Here is a 24,831-nt window from a genome sequence, read left to right as displayed (position 1 = left end):
AGGAATTGTTTCAGCCAGGTGCTTCTTCGCCAACTGATGATATGTGTTCCTTTGCAGAGCACATCATCAAGATGGGGAATGCTCTTGATCTTCAGATCACCCATACCGAGGATGATGACCCCATCAAGAGACAGGTCCATGGGAAAGTCCCTACGCCAGCGTCCATCCCTTTACTGCCGTCCCTAGAGAGAATTGCTAAGCTCTCTTGAGATGCACTGGCTTCTATCGCGCCCACCCTGTCTCAATCTTCTTGGCTGTTTGCTCACCCCAGACAAAATTCGGCCATTGTTGAAGGCTCCCAACAGTCCTTCACCCGAAAGACTTCCACCTCGCTGGCAGACTGGGAAGCCAAAAAAATTGATGGCCTGGCTAAGAATGCCTCCTCTATTTTGGCACTCAAGGTGGCAAACCACAATGCTTGTGTGGGGGCCTACATACAGTGCCTGATGGAGAGAATTTCTCCTCTCATCCGGGACGTCCCAGATGAGACTCAGGGCGTTCTAACTGAGATCCGGGATGAGTCCCACTCCATCGGTAATTGGCTGATTATATCTGCCCACCACTCTACGGATTATTCAGCCAAATCCATGGCAGCGGCCATAGCCTTGAGGAGGCACACGTGGCTTCGATCATCAGACCTGAATCTGAATGCGAAGGCTACCATTGAGGACATGCCCTTCGATGGAGTTGGCTTGTTCAACCAGGAGACAGACGAGTGCCTCAATTTCAAATACAGGAAGAAGCACGGTATGTCCACGCCTGGACAGTCTTCTTCCCACAGGCGGTTTGGAGGGCAGCACCAATGGTATGGTCAGGGCCAGAGGTCTTTTCAACAGGACCGTCCATACCAACAGCAGGAGCACCAGAGGCAGTGTTATCCATCCCAGTCCTTTTCTTCTTCTGGCCGCTGCCAGCACCCTGCTGTTACAGAAAGAACTACTGAAAGCAAGATACCGACCAGGGCAAGAAGAGGTCCTGAAGGGTGGCTGCGTGATCCGTTGTCTCCCCCGGCTCCTCCTTCCTCAACATTTTGAGGCCCTTATCTAACACCTGGGCCACTGTGACTTCTGATTCTTGGGTCCTTGACATCGTCTGTAGGGGTTATGCCCTCAAGTATGAAGAGCTCCCGCCAACTGGAGCTGTTGTTTTCATCCCCCCCCCAGACACCCTTCTCAACAAACTACGCTCTCTTTTGGCAAAGGGCACAGTCTCGCCCGTTGATCCTTCACAAGCCCCTAGATGTTTATTCTCCAGATACTTTACGGTCCCCAAGACTGATGGGGGCATTAGACCAATGCTAGACTTGAGACTCCTCAATTCCTATTTGGTCTACCGTCGATCCTGTATGGTAACTCTCGCCTCTATTTTGCCCTTATAACACCAGGGCCTGTGGTTCACAACGATGGACGTGAAGGATGCGTACTTCCATGTGGGGATTTGGGAGAGTCACTGGAGGTTCCTGTCCTTTGCTGTCAGTCCCAACATATACCGTTACAATGTACTTCCCTTCGGCCTCTCCACAGCTCCGAGGGTTTTCACCAAGTGCATGGCTCCAATTGTGGCCTATCTTCCACAACGAGGCTCCAGAGCCTTCCCATACCTGGACGACTGGCTCCACGTGGTCCCCTCTGTGGACAAATTGCAGAGAGACATCGACTTCACCTTGTTGCTCCTCTCATCCCTCGGGCTCGTGGTAAACTTGGAGAAGTCCCATCTCACCCCATCCAAACAGATCAAGTTTATTGGCACCGTCCTCGATTCCGAAGACTGCGTCGCCTATCTCCCTCAGGACCATTTCCACGCTCTCTGCTCCTCGGTCAGGACTTGCCTCGCCCACAGGTGAGTGAGAGCCAGCAATGTCCAAATAGCCCTGGGACACATGGCCTCCACGACCTTCGTGACTCCATGGGCAAGGCAATGGTTTTGGCCCCTTCAGTCATGGTTCCTGTCGGCCTTCAGTGCACTAACAGACCCTCCATCCAAGTGGCTCATGGTCCCGAGACCCGTCTCCCGCGCCCTCTATTGGTGACTCGACTTCCAGAACGTCTGCATCGGCATGCCTTTTTCTCATCCTCAGCCCCAAGTCACCTTGACCACAGATGCTTCCATGGAAGGTTGGGGTGCCCACATGGCAAACCTCTTCATCAAGGAGAAGTGGTCTCTGGATGAGCAGGCTCTCCACATCAACGCCCTCGAGATGCTGGCTGTGGAAGAGGCCTTGAGAGTCTTTGAGATGAACGTCTCCAACAAGATAGTACTTCTACTGATGGACAACACCACAGTTATGTACTACCTCAACAAACAAGGGGGCACCAGATCACAGACCTTGCTCGACATCACGCTCCGCATCTGGGTCTGGTGCATCCCAAGAGAGATTTTGCTCCAAGCAATCCACTTGCCAGAAGAGGAGAACGACTTGGCCGACCAGCTCAGCAGGTCTGCCACCATCTGCCACGAGTGGAGGCTCCATCCCAAGATGGTCGACAACCTCTTCAGTCGATGGGGACCCCCCAGATTGACCTCTTCATGACTGCTCTCAACAGCCACTGTCCCTGGTTCTGTTCCCAAGCACGCAGCGAGAACTCCCTCAGAGACACGTTGGGCTTCGCTTGGTCAGGAGAGATGCTATACGCCTTCCCTCCATTCCCGCTGATCACCAGAGTAGTCTCCAAGATGACAAGGGACCACTCGGATGCCATCCTGATCACCCCTTAGTGGTTGAGACAACCGTGGTTTCCGTCCCTGCTCCACTTCTCACAGAGGGACTTTCTCCACCTCAAGTTCCGTCTGGACCTTCTCACTCTCCAGGATGGCCGGGTCCGTCATCCAGACATTGAGAACCTGCCGATGGTGGCGTGGAGGCTCTGTCCCTAGACTCGCTACCCCCTTGATACGGACCGTGATCTTGGCTGCCCAGAAGGCGGCCACCAATAAGTCCTACACTTCCAAATGGAAGAAGTGTGTGGATTTCCTCTCTGCGAGAGGCCTCTCTCCATCCTGAGTGGCGACACTGGTTGTTCTGGAGTTCCTGATGACACTTTTGGAGTCGGGGCTGTGCCTCACTTCCATTAAGTGTTACCTTTCTGCCATCTGTTCCCATTTCCAGTTTGATGGCAAACCTTCCTTTTTCAGGGACCCTCTGATAAAGAGTTTCCTGAAGGGTTGCAACAACCTCCATCCCCCAGTCTCGGTACCGACACCTGCTTGGAGTTTGGACGTTGTGCTGTCTACTCTGCAATCCAAGCCTTTTGAACCCATGGCCACAGCTGACTTGCAGCTGTTGACTTGGAAGACAGTCTTTCTTGTGACTATTATCTGTGCCCGCCGTGCGGGCGAACTCTGTGCCTTGCGGAGGGATCAGCCTTTCCTTAGGTTCCATAAGGTTGTTCTCTGTACCGACATTACCTTCCTCCCTAAGGTGGTGTCTTCCTTTCACATGTGTCAGGACAACCGACCCTGGCCTTGAACCCGAGCACCAACACCGAACGCCACTTGCACACCTTGGACGTTGGGAGGGCTTTGGCCTTCTATTTGGACAGAACTGCGGGTTTGAGCCGTTCCGAGAGACTTTTCAATGTTCCTCGGAACCGAAAAAGGGACTGCGTGTGACTGCGCAGAGGCTTTCCAAATGGGTGGCTGGTACCATCCACCTCTGCTATGAACTGTCGGGCAGACCTCTCCCGGCCTGGGTTCGGTCCCATGCAACTAGGGCGGTAGTGACATCCTTAGCTTTTCTGACTGGGATCCCCTTGGAGGATGTCTGCAAAGCTGATGTTTGGTCCCAGCCCTTGACTTGCATAAAACATTATAGGCTGGACATCAGGGCCAAACGGGACACAGCCTTTGGGAGGGCAGTGTTGGTTTCAGGTTTACATTCATTTGCACTGCATTTCCATTGTTTACATGTTGTTGAAATGAATGTCTTTCTTGCCAGGATTGGCATGGTTTACATAGGTCCTTCATGAGTTACTGTGTTGTTTATGTGCCTTATGACTTGAACAGGTCAAAGTACTATTTGAAGTATTGAACTGAACAGACACAGTTTTGGTTCAATGATTTTATTGTGGTTAATAAACACAGCTTTATTTGAACCTTACTTGGTGTCACGACACTCCCTCTGCCACTGACCTAAGCTTGTCAGTCTAACCCATTTGTATGATTCGCAGAGACCACAGGTTGCTTACCTGTAACGGTATTTCTTCGAGTGGTCATCTGCAAATACATACAAATCCTGCCCGTCCTCCCCTCAGAGTCCTGCTCTACATTGGCTCATTCTCATGTTGCTTATGCGGTGTAAATTTTGGAACTGGGGAAAGAGCGGGAACACAGGGAACTTATAAGGGATGGGTGGAGCTTCTGCCAAAAAGTTGCAAAGTTAACTTTGCCCAGTGATTCTAGAAGTTTTCCGAGCAGCACTGCGCAGGCGCAGTACAACCCATTTGTATGTATTTGCAGATGACCACTCGAAGAAATACTGTTACAGATAAGCAACCTGTCCTTCTGCAATAAAAATTCTGCAGCATAGACTCCGTTCATTCATGGAAAGAAATCTATTCAATTTATATGCAGAATATATCATACAAAGGACAGACTTAGAAACAGAAGGAGGAGGATTGAAAATAGGAGGAAGGAATATCAACAATCTAAGATACGCAGATGATACCATACTACTAGCAGAAAAGATCAGAAACCTAGAGCAGCTACTAAGGAAGGTCAAGGAAGAAAATACAAAGGCAGGCTTACTGCTGAACATGTAGTAGTAGTAGTTAATAATAATAATAATAATAATAATAATAATAATAACCACAGGATGATCTATATAAATCAACCTAGACAAAATAGAAATAGTAAAAAGTTTCATACTTTGGATCACACATAGAGAATGGAGACTACAGTCAAGAAATCAGAAGAAGATTAAGAATGGGGAGAAACGCTGTGAAAGAAAAGATTCTAAAGAGCAGAGATATACATCTAATCACGAAAGTCAGAACCGTGCAAACTATTTTATTCCTTATTACCATGTATGCATGTGAGAGTTGGACAACTAAGAAAATGGATAAGAAGAAAAAATCATTTGAGATTTGATGCTGGAGAAGACTCCGGAGGATACATGGACCGACAAATAATCTATTCCCTGGAAGTCGAGATGATTAAACTGAGACCTATCGTACTTTGGCCACGTAATGAGAAGCCATGACTCATTAGAAAATACAATAATGCTAGGAAAGGTGGAGGAAGTAGAAAGGGGAGACTGCATACTCTGATGGACTCTATTAAGAGGTCATGGGTATGAATCTGCAGAGTAGTGGAGGATAGGGAGTCTTAGAGATGTCTCAACACAGGGAACCCATGAATTGAGAATGACTCAAAGGTGCTAACCAACAACAACAAACCCAGTTAATACAAGATTAAAACAGGCATGAATAAGTAAGAAACCATGAAACAGACATGAATGAATAAAGGTTCAACCAAGATCTGTTGAGCTGGTTTGTATATAAACTCTTAAACCATGGTTTAGCACTGCATACAAAAGCAGAAGCACAGGCTACATATGCTTCTCTACCTCTCTTTCTTTGTGTGGCCAAGAAGAGGATTTTTCCAGTATTCAGTTTAACTTTCAAACAGCTTAACTGGCTATTTGTCATATAGATCTAGCAACTGTGGTTTGAAAACAAATTCTAGTTAGCTGAACGAGCTAACTTATTCAGAGGAGAGGGAAACAGGGCACCTGTAAACCCAAATCTTCACTTCGATTGTTTGTATATATCATAGTAAATTATGATATAACTATCACATGAATCTGTTCTATAATTTTGCAAGTGAAGTTTTCAAGGAAATATAATGTGAAGTGTTCCTGTTCAGTTTCACTTCGCCATTCCATTGCATTACTCCTCCTCACCCCATATTTTCATCCTCCCCACAACAGTCAGCCAGCATTCTGAACCCACGAGTTCCTTCTTGGACACTGTGGGGGTTCTCATTAAGGTTTTGTATTCTGAAATTTTTTTGTACTTCTATAAATCATCCAAGCCAGCTGATGCCTCCTTCCTAGGTGGAAATATGATCTTTTGTCTACATAAGAATGAGAATATATAACAGTAGGCATTCAGAACTTAAGATCACAATTATTTTATCTGCTGCTATTTTAAAAATTTCTGGCTTTTGTTGGTGAGTTTGTTTCAGTTTGCTTTATTTGCATTTTATATTACATAGTTGTTTATTAAGCCATGTAGTGTGTGTTGTAAGAAGGCAGTAATAGTTTGGTGGTGGGTGGTGATGATGACGATGACAACGACAACAATGATGATGATGATTTGGGAGGACCATTTGCTTGTTACAATAAAGTTACAATATACATTTCAATAGTACTCTTAGATTGTATTCTCTTATACTCATGCACAGAATTAATATTCCTAATTCTGCATTCTTTTTGTTTTTATACACTCTTAATTGTGGGAAAATATTTTTCCTTAACAGACATAGCAAGGCAGTTAGCTGAAATATGCTACGAGGTATGTGTGAACAGAGTTACTGGAACCCATTAGATGACCCTCCTCATCAGTCACCATTGAATGATCCCCCTGGAAAGGTGCAAACACAAAAAGTTATGCACTTAGCCGAAGACCACGGGTTGTATTCAGGAGAAAAGTAAGCCATTTATTAATTTATTATTGTGAATTGTAATACTATTGTTAATGTGTTTAATTGTACCAATGGGAGCACAATTCTTAAGTAGTGTTACTGTGTGGTAGAAACAATAAAAGATGGAGTGAGTAAAAAGCAAAGACAGAAGAAGTCTATCTTCCGGGTGACATATTTAAAATACGTGAAGAGCCTGGTGGTGCAGTGGCCTGTACTACAGCCACTCACTTGCAAACCACAAGGTTGTGAATTCAGTACCAGTCAGGGCTCAGGGTCAACTAAGCCTTGCATCCTTCCAAGGTGACTAAAATGAGTACCCAGCTTGTTGGGGGCAATTAGATTTCACGTTCTAAACAGCTTAGGAAGTGCTTAAGTGCACTGATAAACAGTTTAGAAATATAATTGCTATTGCTACTTTTTCGGATACAACTGTCGAAAATGTTTTATGAAGTGAATACTGAGGGTGATAGGTCTCTTCTGGAGGTCTTAAAAGAGCTGGATGGCATCTGTCAGGACTTTGATCTGGATTCCTGCATGAGGGGGTTGGACTGATGGCCTAGTGGTTTTCCAACTCTAGATATGATTCTATGATTCATGATTCTATGGGCTAGTACACCTATTACGTGTAGACAAGTACCTAAATTGTTTTTTTTTTTGATGGTGCAGATGCATTATTCAGTTCCAGCAGAGTCTTCGGCAGTTTGAAGACTAGCGAATTCATTGAAGATGTAACATTCTCTGTTCTTAATTGTTGTTGTTAACTGCCTTTGAGTCAAGTTTGACCATCCTGACCCCATGAATGAGACACCTCCAAGACCCCCGTCCTCAACCACTCTGTTCAGGGCTGTGACTTTCTGATTAAGTCTATCCATCTGGTATGCTGTCTTCCTCTCTTTCTATTGCCCCTCCATGTTTCCTAGTGTTACTTGTTAATCTCTTTTAAAACCCTTTTGGAATGATTTCAATCAGACATGGGGAAGGGGGCAGGTTCAAGAAGCCAAGAGGGAGTGGGAGGCAAACCCCAAGCAACATGCCTGCATTCTTCCTGCTTCCTGGGAGCATACCAGCTTCCCTTTCAGAGCTAAATCGCAGAAGCAGGAAGAAGGTTGTCCCTGGTGCCCATGTCTTTCTGCCCCAGTCTCCCTTCCTACCGTGAGACTGCTTAGCCTGATTGCCATCAATGCAGGTAAATTTAAATTTTAAATACTGACTTGATTATCTGCATCTCCTTTTTTAATCCATGGGGGTTCCTGAAACCAAACCCCTGTGGATACCAAGGGCCCACTATATAAAACTGAATCCTGCTGGACTCCATAGGCCAAGAATTGACCCAGAGTCTCCCCCCACACACATCACCTTCTGGCTATTCCTCCAGATTGAACAGAGCCAGTCTAAAAACAGTGCCTCCAAGTTCCATCCTTGTAAGACAATCCCAGAGAAACCATGGCCCTTCATAGTTGCCCTGTATAATTCCAGCATAGGCTTCAATACCAGAGCTGTCTCTATTCCACAATCAAGCCTAAAGCCACATTGAAATGGCTCTAGATAATCAGTCACATCCAGAATGCTGGAGCCGAAATAGCACAACACTCTCTAGTATTTTTCCTGGGAATGAAATCTTAGAAATTATGAGTGTAAAACAAGGTAGAACACTTTCAGTATATTCATTCATTCATTCATTTAGAGCATGGTTCCCAAACGTTGATCCTCCAAATTTTTTGGACTCAGCTCCCAGAAACCCAGCCAGTTTGGCCAGTAATTCGGAATTCTGGGAGCTAGAGTCCAAAACATTTGGAGGACCAAAGTTTGGGATCACTGTTTTAGAGTATTTATATCCCACTCATCTGCCATCCTTGTTCTCTTTGTGCATGTTCCCGAAATGTTATTCCTTAGAAGCACTCTAGTTGATATCTACCTGGAACTGCAGATGTTCAAACAACTGTAAAAAGCTTAATGCTGAGCGTGCCAAATTCATACTAAGAAGGTGTAATATAGTTAAAACACAATGTATTGTGTTCCACGTATAGGAAGCCTGTGAGGCTATTGAACTACACTGGACACTTGCTATAAGCAGGCTGGTGATCTGCAGATTTACCACCTATGGATTGCTATGGCCCATATTATTCAAGAGCATGCATCTGCATGCATGTTGCTACATTGAATAATATGGGACACAACCATCCATGTTTTTCCCATCCATGGGGTGGTGGAGCCAAACTTACAAATTGAAATGTTTCACTGTATAAGGTTATGTATATGCAAAAGTGTGAGGTGGTGACTGTTGGATTTCTACTGGATTTGAGTACTTATAGTTGTCAAAACATTAAATTTCTTTGAGCTAGTTGTTGTTAATCCTAATTACTGCACTGTTACATTTTGAAGCATCTCTCCAAACAGTTTTATTTCATAATTTATTTGCTGATAAAAAGCCAAATTGTTCTCCTGTACACTGTTTGTAAAGATGATTAACAGAAAATGTAGCACAGTGTTAACTACTATATGTAAATGAATTTGAATAACTTTATTTTTAAGGTAATGAATACTCAATTTTAACAGCATTTTCTTCCTCAAGAGAACACTGAAGAAGCTCTCTTGCTGCTGCGATTAGTGAGTCTATGGTGAGTCAGATTTCTCATTATAAATGCAATTTGTTTTATACTACTTATTGTATTTCCTTTTCTATGCTGCTCTTCCCATCAAGAAAGTTGTACACTTGGGAGGTGGCAGTGTTGACACTTTGGATCCTAATGGCTATGTAGCTTTAGCATTCTGTGCCCTGTCAAAATTAATTCACATAAACAATGGTTGTCTTTCAAAAGGCTTTGACAACAAACTGATACAAAAACACTATGCAAACTAAAAGCAGGACCAAAGATATGAAATCTTGCCACCTACTTTGGGATATAGATGACAAGTTTGGAAGGATTGGAAAAAGATGATAATGTGACAACATTGACTAAACAAACTCCAAATGTTGGCAATGTGAATTCACAGTGCTTTGACCTACTTAAAGAAGTATTATGCTCAACTCTGCTAGCATCTTCAGGTACTTACAGATGAGTGAACAGTTTCTGCTAAGCCTGTAGAAACATCAGTTTCTTCAGTTCCGGAGAAAGTTTCAGAAATTCCAAAGACAATGAACAAACACCAACCAGCCATTAAAAGTATGAGATCACTCATGACATGAAAATGACAGCTTGAAGATTTGGAAAACCAAATCGTTGGAACCTTAGATTCTGACTTGGAAAAAAATGAAAAATGTAAAAGTGGGCAGGTAATGTAATGTAAGTGGAGCAGATGAAACTAGGTCCCACACACACATAAGGAAAAGAGCTTACAAGATAAATGGCAACATACACTTATATGAAGCACTTGCAGCTCTCTTGTGAAAAGTGAATGCTAACTTGTCCCATGCATTGTCCACAGAGAAAACACACAACCTTCGTTCCTTGCCTTCCAAAGACATATCCCACATTCCCCTTGTAGACAAATTTCACAGAGGTGCTTCCTTATTTCCCATGAATGAAAAATGTAAGTAGGCTCTTCAATTCCTTGCACCCACCCCAATGCTTAATTTGTGCCAGTGAAACAACTGAAGTCAGTTCTGGACCAGAAGGCTGTCAGAGTTGGTTTAATCATCAAAGCTGACTTGTTCTTATTAAAATTTCTATTCTCCGAGGAAGTCTTGGATGGAGAGAAAAGTTAGTAATGGGACAGAGTTTATCCAAGTCTATGAGTTTTTCTGCCTATAGCCCTCATATCTAAAGAGACACGAGAGAAAACTGTCTGATTGATCATCTGGCTAATGATCTTGAGCCAGTCTGGAGGCGGGGGGATCCATCTTTAGATTTTAAGAGCTGGTTATCTGAGCAGTCTGCATCAAAATGAAGCCTGCTTTGTATCCTTAATTGAATTAACAGAATAAACTTGTTCAAGAGGAATCATGTTCTTCCCTTATACTAGGTGTTTCAAGCAACATGTGAGTAATATGTTCCGAAAGTTGCATTCTTTCTATAACTCCTTATCTAATCCATCCCCTGGAGACTGATAATCTGCTTTTATTCACTCACTTGATTAACTGTCTTCATAGCCTAAAATTTCAGATAGCTATTAGACTGTGAACATCCAGGGTAAGCGAAACACAGGAGGTTGGTCACAACACACCAAGGAGAGAGGAAAAGTAAATTGTTTACTAGTTTACATCTAAAAACCTACTGGGAAATTTGCCCTCCTTGTTTAATCTGACCCCTTTTTTCAACTGTTTTCTTATGAATTAATGTTATTTAATTCATAAGAATTAAATATGAATATGTATTATCCTTTTATTTCTTAGATTGTACGCCATAGGCAGGCTTATGCTTATATGTTTATTGTTTTATGTACAGAGCTGTGCAAATCTACAGCACTATATAAATAATTAATAATAATAATAAATAATATTTGGTATTTTTCCATTTTTTCAACCATTATTTACATTGATTTCTGTTTTCAGATAATAGTTGTGATGCAGCAGCTCTTAAGAATTGTGGCTTCATCACCCAGAGCCATGAAAGTTTAAATATGCAGCCATTTAATTTTTGAGAATACTAAATGACACTGACACATATCACCCCCTGCTGCCGCCACCACATACTGATCTTTCTTTTCTGGTTTTCCTTTTCAGGCTAATCGTGATGCTGTACTGAGCAGAATACCAGAACACAAAAATGACCGCATCATTAGTTTGCAAAGTGCATCTGTAGTCTATGACTTGCTTACGATTGCCTTGGGAAGAAGAGGTCAATATGAAATGCTTTCAGAGGTAGGCTGTGGTTGTTGACCAATGAAACCAAAGTATGATTTTCACCTGAGTGACATTCCATCCCTAGACTGTTTTCTGAGATCCTGCTCTGTGTCCCAACTCTATGTGGATAGTGGGGGAAAAGGGTAACTCAGAGATGATAATTTTTGTGCACATTCTAAAAATAATATTAGCTGACTTGAGATTTTCAGCCATGTTACTTTGATAGACTTGCTATATTTTTATTACCATAGTGAGTTGTCACGTGTCTGTTCACAGTCCATAGTTATTAAAAGCCTAGTTGAAGAAATAATCACTAGCTCTAACTTGAATGTTTTTATTATGTAACTAGATCTTGTAACTAGATCCTGTGGTTAAAAAACCCCAACAACAAACGTTTGAACATTTATTTGGCTGTGTATTTTGTGTTGGAGGGGATATAGATAACTTTTAAAAAAGCATTAGTAGGTTCTTGCTAAGTATATGTTTAAATGTCTTTGAGTCTGCAATCATATACCCTCATCTATTCTACTATGGCCTTCACCCATCATGCTCGAAAGATGAGCTTGCCAGTTTCCCATATATGTGAGTGACGATTCAACAAGGAAGAACAGGTTGTTACCCTGTAACTCTGATCCTTTGAGAGGTGATCTGTGAACTCCCATAACATGCTTAGCTCCTCTGTTTGGGTATCCCATTCCTATACTAAGATGGCAAAAGTGGGTAAGAAACATAGGTAAACTAAAGAAATTCAACATTGACATACACAGTGAAAGGAGTTGGAACTTCTGTCAAGAAAAGATGTTGGAATAGTATCCACAGGCCTTTGAAATCCTTTATATGTGAGTTCACAGATGACCACTCGAAGAACCAAAGGTAAGCAACCTGTTCATAAGTCTGTTGTATACATCAAGAATACTGTGACCAGACAGATTGTAACGGGTGTGAACAAACCTCATCAGTACTCTTCCCCCACGAGATTAATAGTTTGTTTGCAAGACAATGTTTTTGACATTGTAGGACAGAACAATCTGATGGTCCCAATTCTTCTTGTGTTGTTCTGTAAAGTTGCTGGGTGAGATGATTTAATTCTAGATTCTTTGGCAATCTAAAAAAATATTTGACAGTCTGTGGACATATGTCTGAGTAGATAGGTGGAATAGGGATGATCAGTAAAAAGAAACTGTTCATTTGTTTATCTGTATAAGAATTAATGAGAAATTTGTACCATATTTGTACAAAATATTGTACTATATTTTTACAACAAGAAAAGAGGCACAGTAAATAGAGGTAGCGCTTTTGGTGTATGCCTCTACCAGGAAATCAAGACTGCTCTTAAATAGATTTTTTAAAACTTTGCACTAAAATATTCAGAACTCTTGCCGGGGGTTTCTATGTTTGTTATAGTAGCCAGCTTCCTTTTATATAGGAATATGTTGTAAAGTTAATCTAGTTCCTTTTTCTAGTTTGATCGTATAATATATTCTCTTCCTTTTAATAAAGGTCATATTTGTAACTTCAAGCCTACTTTGAAACTTTCTGATATACCTCCATTGACATTTCCTTTGCCTTCATTTTATGATGCAGATAATTTTAGCTTATGCTTTTTCCTCTTGATCTGTGCGCTATTGATTCAGTTGTCTTGATCAGTAGAGCTTCTGAATGTGAAAAAATAAGAAAGCTCAGAAGCCATAGACTTTGTGGCCTGAAGTTTTTGAGTTTTTTTTTTCTTTTTGGCTGTTTTTGAGGAGGTTACATTACCACAAGAATTTTTATTAAATTTTGCAGGACTCTCTTGGACTTTTTTAGCCCAAGAGAGTCCTTCAAATTTTAATAAAAATTCTTGTGGTAATGTAGACTTCTTTAGCCTAAGAGAAACCTTCAATTCACAAGGATGTAAACTAGAAATAGAGTTCAGCTTTACTTGCTGGGTAAATACAGGACTCTCCTGGGCTTAAAACAGTCCAAGGACCATAATGAATCCCACACAAGCCCTAGGACAATGTTTTGAGGGAGTGTTTTGTGTCCCAAAGAATTTGATGTTTTGAAAAATAATCTGTGGAGTGAAGGGGCAAAGCATGGAAGAGCTGTAACCCCCATAAGGTCCTTCAAAGAACCAGTGCAGTCCCATATCTGTGACAGCTGTCCACTCTTCATTTAGGCCAAGGAAAGTGGTGTTAGCTAGTTCCTCACTCCATTCACCTTTGGGTCATATTCAAAACTCCCTGAATATGTCTTCCTGAATACAGTGATGAGCTGGCACTGTTGACAGGAGTCTGTAGTGTGCTCATTTGGGGACCTAGAGATACTCAGTTTTTCCACTGTTGGAGGGATCATGCACCCCTAACCCCCATGAATGTAGAGGGCTGACTGTACTATTATTGTTTTCCGTTATGCCAGCTACTGTCTCTTGTAAATAGAGACAAGGGCAAACCATGAGTCCTGAAGAGATTGATTGGAGACCTAGGGTTTTTTTTACTAGAGCTGTGAAGGCCTGGGAAAAACATGGATTCTCTCCCCCCCCCCAAATAATCTTTTTTTCTGGAAAAATGGAAACTATAAGATTATGGAATATTTTCTTGTAAGATTATGAATAAAAATTTAAAGACATGGTGTTCATAGGTTTACTCCCCTCATGTTACCTCTGAAAACTATGTGGTAGGTAAACTTTTATGTAACTATATACTGCATTATGTAACTATATACTGTAGGAATATTGTTCCTTAGATCTGTGCTGGTATATAAGCCATAGAGAGTCCATGGTGAGTTTCCAGGCAAGAAAGAAACAGCTGTAGCCAGTGGGTAGAAATATGACACACACACACACACTCCTCCACCACCACACAATCATATGATAATCCCCAGTCCTGGTTTCCTTTATTCAATTCTTTTTATTGGGCGAGGTGCTTTATATCTGCTTGACATGATGGAGACAAAATATTTTGTTTTACTAACATCAGTGATTTTATCTGGTATTACTGTTGCTTGATTCTCATAACTTGACTAAACTTAGCTGTTATTTACAGCTCAGGTCCTTATAGTTCCATTTGTTAGGTAGAAAAACTTTACATCAAATTCAATTTGTAATTATTTTTTTAATAAAATGTACTTTTGATATACCAGACACGTTAATTTTATGCCAAAACTAGCTATACGTAGCATATTGTATATTCTTACATTCAATCTGTAAAGGGTGCTAATATTGCATTTTCTCAATTTTTCTAAAAATGTCTGGGTCCCCTCCATTTTTGGTGCATATGTTATTTTGTATCTTTCCCCCTTCTTTGCTACTAGGAGTGCTGACCTCACACTACAGGTACATAGAGAGTACACTGTACCATACAAGAGGAAAAAGAGGGATAAATGGACAAAAATGGGCACACCCAGAGAATTGCAGAAAGAAGAGAGACATTATGTATGATGGGGCACAGGGGGGGGGGAGAGATAAAGGGAGGCAGAAATGTATTTAAAAGGATATACTCAGTTATTGTAAGAAAAATGCTTTTCTGTGGTCAGAAAACCCTCAGTTTATCTGTATTGTATACAAGTACAAAAACAGCTTTCACCTATTTACATCATTCACCCTGGCTTAGAGAACTGAGGTTTCTGGTGTGTTTTTTTTAAACTTGTTCCTCATTTATATAACCTCTTTAACAAGCAATCTTTATAATCTTTATTTTCTTTGCTTGTGGGCAGTACTAACAGTCAGGACTGTAATTATGGAACAATGCACATTGGTAGTTTAAATAACTGTTATTTTTGTTTGCTTGTTCTTCTTTTAGTGCTTAGAAAGAGCTATGAAATTTGCCTTTGAAGAATTCCATCTTTGGTATCAGTTTGCACTGTCCTTAATGGCTGCAGGAAAAGTAGGTCTTTTGGCACATTTTGCTTTATTGAGGTTTTATTAGCTGGCTATAATTTGATAAGAATCAATGATCCTACTTGCACATCTGTAACTTGGTACAACATTGTGCTGTAACTTGATTTAGTATCAAAGAATTTAAAAACACAACACTTGTGTGTCCCCCCCCCCCCCAGCAAAGCTTAATAAAATCACAGCCAGGGAGATGCTTGTGTTATGGCTAAATATGCTACTGAAGGCAGTTTAATTATCCTTTTTTGTCATTTCAAATGAAGTACAACTTAAAATCACTTTAAGATCATAGATAACAAATTAAAATGAATTTCCATTGGAGTTGTGGTTTTAGACTCTGTCTTTGTCCCATGTTTTGTCCTCAGGCCATACTGCTTCCCTGATTCTTTCTTGTTCGGTAGAACAAAATGTTTGATAATGGAATGGATAGAACTATGAAGCAAGCCTTCTCTGGCTTAAATATTTCTCCTTCTGTTTCCTTTTCTTGGTTTATTAAAGATCAGCCTCTTTGTTACTAAAGGAGAGTAAATAAACAAGTGCTAGGCTGAAAAAATAGAAACATAGTTAAGAGGGTGGCAGTATCTTGATAAATTCTGCAGTTATTTCTGATCTATTCTGTTCCTTACCAGGTTTTATTTTTTGTGGTCCACCATGATTACCAGCTTCGGGAGAAAATTGGACATAAATCAAATAAATAGAGTTTGGAGCTAAATACAATTTTGCCTTGATAGATGGGTTCCAGTGCATTGGAGTGTTCGTTCTTCCCTCCCTCTCTCCCCCTGAATTCAGAGTTTCTAAGCTTTCCAGAGCCAGTTCTGGTAGTGAACACCAGGTTATTTTATTTTTATCTCACCTTTCTTCCAGCATGGGATTCAAAGTAGTGTAAGTTAAAACCACAGGTTAAAAACAGTATTAAAAAGACATTTGAAATATAATAAAATAAAAACACTACACTCTACCCTTTTAAGTTCCATTTGCCGCAAAATATTAAGAGCCAAATGCCTCCTAAAATAAAGTGGTCTTTACCTGCTGGTGAAAAGACAACAGGAAAGGAACCAACCAGACTTCCCTAGGAAGGGAGTTGTACTGCTTGGGAGGAACCACCAAGAAGGCTCTCCCCTGTCTTCTCACCAAATGTGGGACAGTAATGGAACCAAGAGAAAGACTTCTCCCGCAGATCTGAGACCATGGGCAGACTCATATAGTAGGGAACAGGAAGTCTCTCTCTCCTCTTTTTATGGGTTATGCTATTCTGCTACTGGAAGTCACCATTGGATGTTTCCTGTTTAGCATATGCCAGCATATCTTAATTAAAACTTTCCTGGGATTCATGTGGCACTGTTGTTCTTAAATTATATACATTATCCAGGAGCAGCCACATTTCTTTAGCATGTTGTATTATAGTTTGCAGTAGCTATTATTTATATTGGGGGGGGGGGGAACTAACATCAGATATGTAATTTCTGATTATATCAAGCAATTTATTTGTTTATACCTTGGGAGGAGTTAAAACAGCAAATATTTCTACTGAATTCTGTATTGTGATTGTCTTATTCTGAGACTTTTTTTACAGTCTGCTCGAGCTGTGAAGGTCTTGAAAGAGTGTATTCGATTGAAGCCAGATGATCCTACAATCCCACTTCTTGCTGCCAAATTATGTATGGGATCCCTTCATTGGGTGAGTCAAAAGAATAACTGTCTTGGATGAAGCCAATTATCTAGACCCATTTCAAACCGGCTTCAGGGTGGGATATAGAGTTGAGATTGCCATGGTCGCCTTGGTCAATGAACTCCGTCTGGGCATCGACAGGGGAAGTGTGACCCTGCTGGTGCTCTTGGACATCTCAGTGGCATTCGATACCATAGACCATGGTATCCTTCTGGAATGCCTGAGGGAGTTAGGTATTGGGGGCACTGCATGCCAGTGGCTCCATTCCTACCTCTCAGGCAGATTCCAGATGGTGATGCTGGGAGACAGCTGTTTTCGTAAAAGAGAGCTGGCATCTGGCGTCCCTCAGATTGCCATTCTGTCTCCCATGCTGTTTAACATTTACATGAAGCCGCTGGGAGAGATCATCTGGAGACATGGGGCATGGTGTTATCAGTACTCTAATGACACCCAAATTTACTTCTCTATGTCTCCGACTGCTGCAGTGACCAAGGATGCCTGTCTTTAGTCGATAATGGGCTGGATGAGGGAAAATAGTCAAGCTGAATCCAGAAAAAACGGAGGTGCTTGCGATAAGTACCCCTGATCCAGGGATGGAGATTTGCCAACCAGTCCTGGACGGGATCACACTTCCCCTAAAGGATGAAGTTCGCAGTTTGGGAGCGCTCCTGGACTCGTCTCTACAGTTGTCATCTCAGGTGGAGGCGATGGCCAGGAGTGCTTGGTACCAACTTCGGTTGGTACGCCAACTGTGCCCCTACCTGGCCGAGAGGGACCTTGAAGCAGTGATACATGCACTGGTAACCTCTCGTTTAGATATCTGTAATGCACTCTACATGGAGCTACCTTTGTACCAAGTTCGGAGGCTTCAATTGATCCAAAACATTGCAGCCAGACTAGTTACTGGAACATCAAGATCAGACCATATTACTCCAATATTAAAATCTCTTCATTGGCTGCTGATCAGCTTCCGGGCTCAATACAAAGTGTTGGTCATTACCTTTAAAATCCTACATGGCTTGGGCCTGAGTTACTTAAGGGAACGCCTCTCCCTACACAATCCGCCCCGCACTCTCAGAACATCAGGGAAGAAATTATTGGAATGTACGAAAACTAGACTAATTACAACTTCCCATAAAGTGTTTACAGCCACGGCCCCTAAACTATGGAACAACTTACCGGAAGAGATCAGTCTTATTACCACCTTAGAAGCCTTTAAGAAGGCACTTAAGATGGATCTTTTCCGGCGGGCCTATCCATCTGACCTTCTATAGCTGATCTCAAAGAACATTCCCACTTCTGACTTTAATAGCATGGAAAACAGACGACAATTTGGTCATTTTAATGATTGATAGTAGTTTTGTTGTTCTTTGTACTGATTGTATTTTTAGATAATACTGTATCTTGTATTTTATTGTTGATTTTATTCTCTGTTGTAATCCCTCCTCGATCCACAGGGAGAGGCGGGAAATACAAATAAATTATTATTATTATTATTATTATTACATCCTGCACAGAGATACTGGTGCTGTGTTTTTATTTTACTTAATTCTACTGAATATTTTTAGCCTTACTGAGTATTCTTGCTGGTTCAAAATACAGTACTAGATTTTCAAGAATGTATAAGCTTACTAGAGATGGATGAACAAGGCTCAAAAGGGGGATGCACTGGCAATTACTGTACATGCATCAGTGGAAAATACTCATGGAATTGCATTTTGTTGAGAGTTTTAAACTTGCATTTACTGAGCATGCACAACTCCTGATTAGTTTATTCTTATTAGTGCTAAGTACTGTATGCTTTGGGGCATTTTTAGTCAAACATAAATATTGTTTATTATTTTAAAACATTTTAAAAAATCAAAGCATTTTTAATGAACATGCACCAACCTAGCTGCTGCTTTTTTGACACTTTGTCTGAGAAGTACACACTGAGAAATAAATTCAGTGTAGATGTAAAAAGCTAATTATAATCTTGTTTTCAGTCAGTAGCAGAATATTACGAGCTAGATAAAATTATAAGCTGAACCAATATTCTCAAACTTCGGCAGAATCACCACTCATGTCCTAAATAACATTTCTATCTAGGAAAAAAAGCTGTAAGTTGCATGCAGGTAGTTTCAGTCCTTTTCCAAAACCAAAATCAGTTTATTGTGTTTTAGGAAACAGCCATTACACATAAATGTATAACAAGCAAAGGAAATCTAAACAAATTAAATTACTGACAGTCAGCCTTCAGGGGTCAAATCATTTATAGTTTCAATACAGTGATCAAGCTTGGTTCTCTTTTGGTTCATATGACTATGATGAAAAAGTCATGTGCACAGCTGAGGCACTAAAGCCTTTGTTCTGTGGATCATCTGACTGACGGTTGCTTAGTTTCTTTCATTCTATAGTACTAGCATTTACATGAACTGATACTGGTTTTATTATAGATTTCTTGTATTGAAACTGACTTAGGTGTCCCACCTTCACTCTAGATAAGTGCAGATGATGTATGTCGTGTTTTGAAGCTGTCTCACGCCAAGACAGTGACCTAGTGAGCTTGCATGATTATATGATAACGAGATAAAATGTAAAAATGGATATTCAGAAACCAAACTCTAAGTCTGCCCCACCCTAAGTTTAGGATCAAATCCAGAAGTCTTTTAGAGTATAGGTTGATTCTAGGTTGATTCATGCTCCCAAGATGTTGCGAATCAGCAGCCACAAGCCCGCCCACCCAGTTGCCTTTCACTAAGTGTATTGAAAGCAAGAAGGTCTCGAAAATGATATGTGAGAACTGTAAAGCTAATAATAACAGACTGGGCCATAAACATCCAAATTAGCCAGGAAACTCTGGAATCACACTTGCCAAGCATTCTGGCATCCCTGTATGCTGTCTCTCCCCAACAATCCCTTGCGTTTGATGGGGTGGGGAAAGAAGACTGCTGGGTAGAGATCATGCTAGGGAAGAGTGATATGAAGCTGTCTAGTCATCCACACTTCTGATGGAATTGTTGTGATTCATGCATGTGGCAGCAAGTTTTGATTAGCTGGATTAATTTTGGATTTTGGAAATTGACAGCATCTTTTCTAGTGGGCATCTTCAAATTAAAATAATTTAATCAGATCTGTTCTGAATCAGAGATAGTTCAGCCTGGGTTTTGCTCATCACAACTTTCATACAAAGGTACACTTTTACTTTTAGCTAGAAGAAGCAGAAAGATTTGCCAGAATAGTGGTTGATGCGGGGGACAAAACATCAGAATTCAAAGCCAAAGGTTTTTTAGCCCTGGGACTGACTTACAGCTTACAAGCTACAGATGGTGAGTAAATCAGACCCATTCATAAATATAAAGTGGCAGTAACATATAGTCTGACATTTATTATCAAATGATAAAAATTATGTATTTTTGTGCAAATATTTTTACAATGTAAACTTTCATATTAGATTGTGGTAGAAAGCCTTTATTTAAATATCACTAATTAAATCCCATTTTTAGCTTCTTTGAGGGGCATACAAGAAGTCCTGCAGCGAAAGGCTCTTCTAGCGTTTCAAAGGTGAGTGGGTGTTAATCTTTTCATTCAGCTGTAGATAATAAAAACCTTATGTGTATTTTTTTTTAAAAGGAGATTTTTTTTTATAAATGATTATGTAATATGGATTTTACCTCTGGGAGTCTGCTTGCATGAGTACAGAACATATTGCGTTAACATTTGCCTCATCAAGTGCTACTGGCAAATCTAGTCTGATTCCAAAGGATTTCATCTTATTTCATTATTAAAGATATTTTTGTTATCAGCTAGTAGAGAATAACATTTACTCAACATCTGTTTAAAGAATAATGCTTTGTCTGAATTCACAATTTCTCCTTCTAAAAGAACACACAGTACTGAATAGCAGTGCAAAAGTTGTTAAAGAATATGTGGTATTGGTGTCATTGTATTAGACTGGATGCAAGCATTTTTATTAAACTAAGGGCAAGTATTTTAAAACATTTAAGCATATTTATTCTGAGAACAGTTGTGGGAAAATATCAAGACTTCATCAGAATTTACGTATTCTTCATGATTTTTCACAGGTATAAAGCATGAAAGTTAAAATAGAGTATTATCACAATTAGAGTTCTATTTTTAGTAACCAAAGATTTTATGAACTTAGGGTTACACACAGATATCTACTATCTTCTTAATAACTGGGGAATATCCTATTATCTTTCACCACCGCTTAACCTGCTTCCTATATTTTTTAAATGAGATATCCTTTCACAATCCTAAACTTCTTACCTAATTAACATTAAGTTTAAAGAATAGAATCAATTTAACAAAAAGAAAGCTCTGTCAAAAGGATGAACACCAGCAATAAAAGAGTAAGACTCATTACTGAAATGATTGGACCCATTATTTTGTGAGTCAAGTGCAACCTGCCAGTCAGAACCTGATGGTATCTCAAACTGATAAGTTGCTGCAAGACCCATTCTAGGTGTAACATCTTTCTGCCTGGCTATAGAGCTGTTGGAATAAGATGTGTTAGCTGTTGCTGCTTTGTCATAGCCTTCTTGTTCTAAGTCACAAGTTATCTCTCTCTGACTCCTGTTTCCCTCAGGAAAAAAAAAGTATTTTCTTTTCTTGGAACCTTAATGCATTACAAACAAACCTGGCAGGCAGCAAGAGAGATGCATGTTTCTGTTTCTGTCTCATTGAAGTACTTTAGTGCTCTTTGAGTTGTAAAAGAGTGTCGTAAAAGCATCCCTTTTGCCAAACAGATTTTTCTAGCTTGGCAAACGGGATGCTTTTATGACCCCCTACCAAGCTTTTACTATCAGAAGAGAAGGAAAGTAATTTAGTGTCATGCAGAGACAGAAACAGAAATACACTTCTTTCTCATTTCCTGCTGGGTTTGTTTATACAGTAGAGTCTTGATTATCTGACATAAATGGGTCGACTGATTGTCGGATAACCGAAAATGTCGGATAATCCAATGATGGTGCCGATGGCCCGCACCTCTCCTCAGTGCAGCTTGGACTCCTTATCTCCTCAGGGAGTGTTCAGGGAGTCCGAGGACTCCCTTCAGAAAGAAGGAAGCTAAGCCACGCTGAGGAGAGAAGGTGAGAAGGAGTCCAAGCCACGCTGAGGAGAAGTCTGGGCACTTGGCCCAGGCCTCTTCTTGGAAGCTTAGTTTTCCTCAGTCCAAAGGGAGTCCGCAGACTCCCTTCGGGCTGAGCAAAACCACAGCATCATCCAACATCTCATGGTTCTTCGTGAGCACGCACGCGCGCTCACGAAAAACCATGAGACATGGCGGATAATCTGGAAGTTGGATAACTGATACTCAGATAACCGAGACTCTACTGTAATGCAGTAAGGCTATTGGTCTCCTAAGAGTCCTTGTCTGAAAAGGAAAAGATGGCCTTGGTTATGTCCATCCAGGGTCTAAACTTAAAGATGAAGTTTGAAAGGCTGAAATAGGGCTGGGGAAGTATGAGTTCAGGTCCACACTTGACTGTGAACCACAATAGGTGACTTTGACCCAGTCTTTCATTTATTACTGGTTTATGTAGTAATGATGATAATAATAAATTTTCTTTGTATTTTCCCGCCTCTCCCGATGGATCGAAGCGGGTTACCACCATAAAATCACCTTACAGGGACAATAATATCTAAGATGCATATTATAAAAGCAGTAAAGTGTCTAAAAACTACATCACAACAATAAAAACAATAAAAACATCATTTCAATATTCTGTATTCCAGAAGTGGGATTTTTTTCAATACTTTACAGAAGGTCAGGTGGGTATGCTCGCCAGAAGAGATCCATCTTTAATGCCTTCTTGAAGGCATCTAAGGTGGTAGTAAGATGGATCTCTTCCAGCAGGTTGTTCCATAGCATGGGGGTCATGGCTGTATATGCTCTATGGGAAGTAGTTGTTAATCTGACTTTTGAGTAATCTAGTAAATTCTTCCCAGATGTTCTAAGAGTGCGGGGCAGATTGTGTAGGGAGAGGCATTTCCTCAAGTAACTTGGGCCCAAGCCATGTAGGGCTTTAAAGGTAGTAAACAACACTTTGTATTGTGCCCGGAAGCTAATTGGCAGCCAGTGTAGAGATTTTAGTACAGGTGTTATATGGTCTGACCTAGATATTCCAGTGACCAATCTGGCTGCTGCATATTTAACTAATTGAAGCTTCCGAACTTGGTATAAAGGTAGCCCATGTAGAGTGCATTACAGAAATCTAAATGAGAGATTACCAGTGCATGTACCACTGTTTTAAGGTCCTTTCGGTCCAGGTAGGGGCGCAGTTGGCATATCAGCTGAAGCTGCTACCAGGCACTCCTGGCCATTGCATTCACTTGCGATGATAACTGTAGAGATGAGTCCAGGAGTACTCCCAAGCTGTGAACTTTGTCCTTTAGGGGAAGTATGACCTCGTCCAGGACAGTTTGACAAATCTCCATCCCTGGACATGGGGTACCTATCACGAGTACCTCCGTTTTCTCTGGATTAACCTTGAGTTTGTTTTTCCTCATCCAGCACATTACTGACTCTAGGCAGGCATCCAGAGGAGAGATGCCGTCCTTAATCACTGTATCAGTCGGAGACATAGAGAGATGGATCTGGGTGTCATCGACATATTGATAACACTGTGCTCCATGTCTCTGAATGATCTCTCCCAGCGGCTTCATGTACCGTATATACTCGCGTACAAGTCGACCTCATGTATAAGTTGAGGTCAACTTTTGGGACCAGAAATGGGGATTTTTATATGACCCATGGATAAGTCAAGGGTCAGACTTAAGGCTGGGGCGAGGCTCCAGGACGATCAGCGTCTCTCTAGCTGGGCTTCCTTCTCATGAGGGAGGACGGCTGGAGATGTTATGCCCAAGTTTGTTAAGGGCAACCTGTTTATCCTGAGAGCGTGTAATGAGAACCTCCCTCTCCGTGGACTTATTCACAGTAGGGCTGGAGCAGACATTGAGACACCAAATTTGGTTTTAAACACCATGCATGTAACATTTATTGAATCACAAAGTAATACAACCATTGATTATCAAGAGCTCTTTCACTCACACATTCATACAATACTCACACACACTTTCCTTCCGCCGAACATTGATCAGGTGTTCTCGAAGGTTGGGGATGACACCGTTGCCGTGGATGGTGCCAACAAAATTGAGATGAAAGTCCAGGGTCTTTATACTTTTTCTTCTCTCTGACTTTGGCTGCTGAAGTCTTGCAATATTGCAGCCCATTACTCAACAACTTCTTTTGGGAGGAGAGACAGGTTGTTCAGATCAGTCCATGTTCAAAGCAACTTGTTCTGTTCAAAGCCTTCCATTGTCCTGTCAGTTCCTCTTCATGGCGACTCAGGAGATAAGCACCTTCCCGGTCATGGTTCATCACACCTGGACGGCACCCTGCTTCAGCTTCCAAGTTTTCAGACTTTCCTCGCCTCGGTTGCCAAATACCTTCGTCACATCAATGCTTTGCACGGAACCATCCTGTTTGGTCCCTTAGCTATGTTTAAAGCACAATTCCTTGGTTCTTTGGTTCTTCAGCTCTGGGTTTAAGTCAGAACTCACTCATTCGTCTTACAGAGAGAAGCCTGCGAGGGACGAACGTGCGCCCTTCCCAGGCTTTTCTCTAGCCGGGCTTCCTCCTCATGAGGAGGGAGGCCGGCTGGAGAGAAGCCTGCAAGGGGCGAACGCGCGCCCTTCCCAGGCTTCTCTCTGGCCGGGCTACTATGTTTCTACTTCCACTTCTATAGTAGGTGGTGGTGTTACTACAACTACATGTTGTTGATGATGATGATATTGTTGCCCTAAAAAAAGAAAATGTGCTTATAGATTCAAATTACTAAAACACACCTAAAATTCATTCTGTGG

General features: G+C 41.3%; 1 protein-coding gene across 1 annotated transcript in view; it reads left to right on the top strand.

Annotated features, from left to right (window-relative positions):
- The window catches only part of TTC7B (tetratricopeptide repeat domain 7B), a 153,900-nt gene that overhangs the window by 61,866 nt on the left and 67,203 nt on the right, over positions 1-24,831 (top strand). The window contains 10 exon segments of the mRNA XM_042460558.1: positions 6,478-6,501; positions 6,504-6,578; positions 6,581-6,648; positions 9,199-9,241; positions 9,244-9,260; positions 11,306-11,443; positions 15,205-15,288; positions 16,870-16,974; positions 20,156-20,273; positions 20,451-20,508. Coding sequence (XP_042316492.1) covers positions 6,478-6,501; positions 6,504-6,578; positions 6,581-6,648; positions 9,199-9,241; positions 9,244-9,260; positions 11,306-11,443; positions 15,205-15,288; positions 16,870-16,974; positions 20,156-20,273; positions 20,451-20,508 — 730 coding nt within the window.

Source organism: Sceloporus undulatus, chromosome 1 (genome assembly GCF_019175285.1).
Source record: "Sceloporus undulatus isolate JIND9_A2432 ecotype Alabama chromosome 1, SceUnd_v1.1, whole genome shotgun sequence".
NCBI classification, from domain to species: domain Eukaryota; kingdom Metazoa; phylum Chordata; class Lepidosauria; order Squamata; family Phrynosomatidae; genus Sceloporus; species Sceloporus undulatus.
The sequence above is the reverse complement of the archived record's forward strand: the minus strand, read 5'-3'. Positions and strand labels throughout refer to the sequence as shown.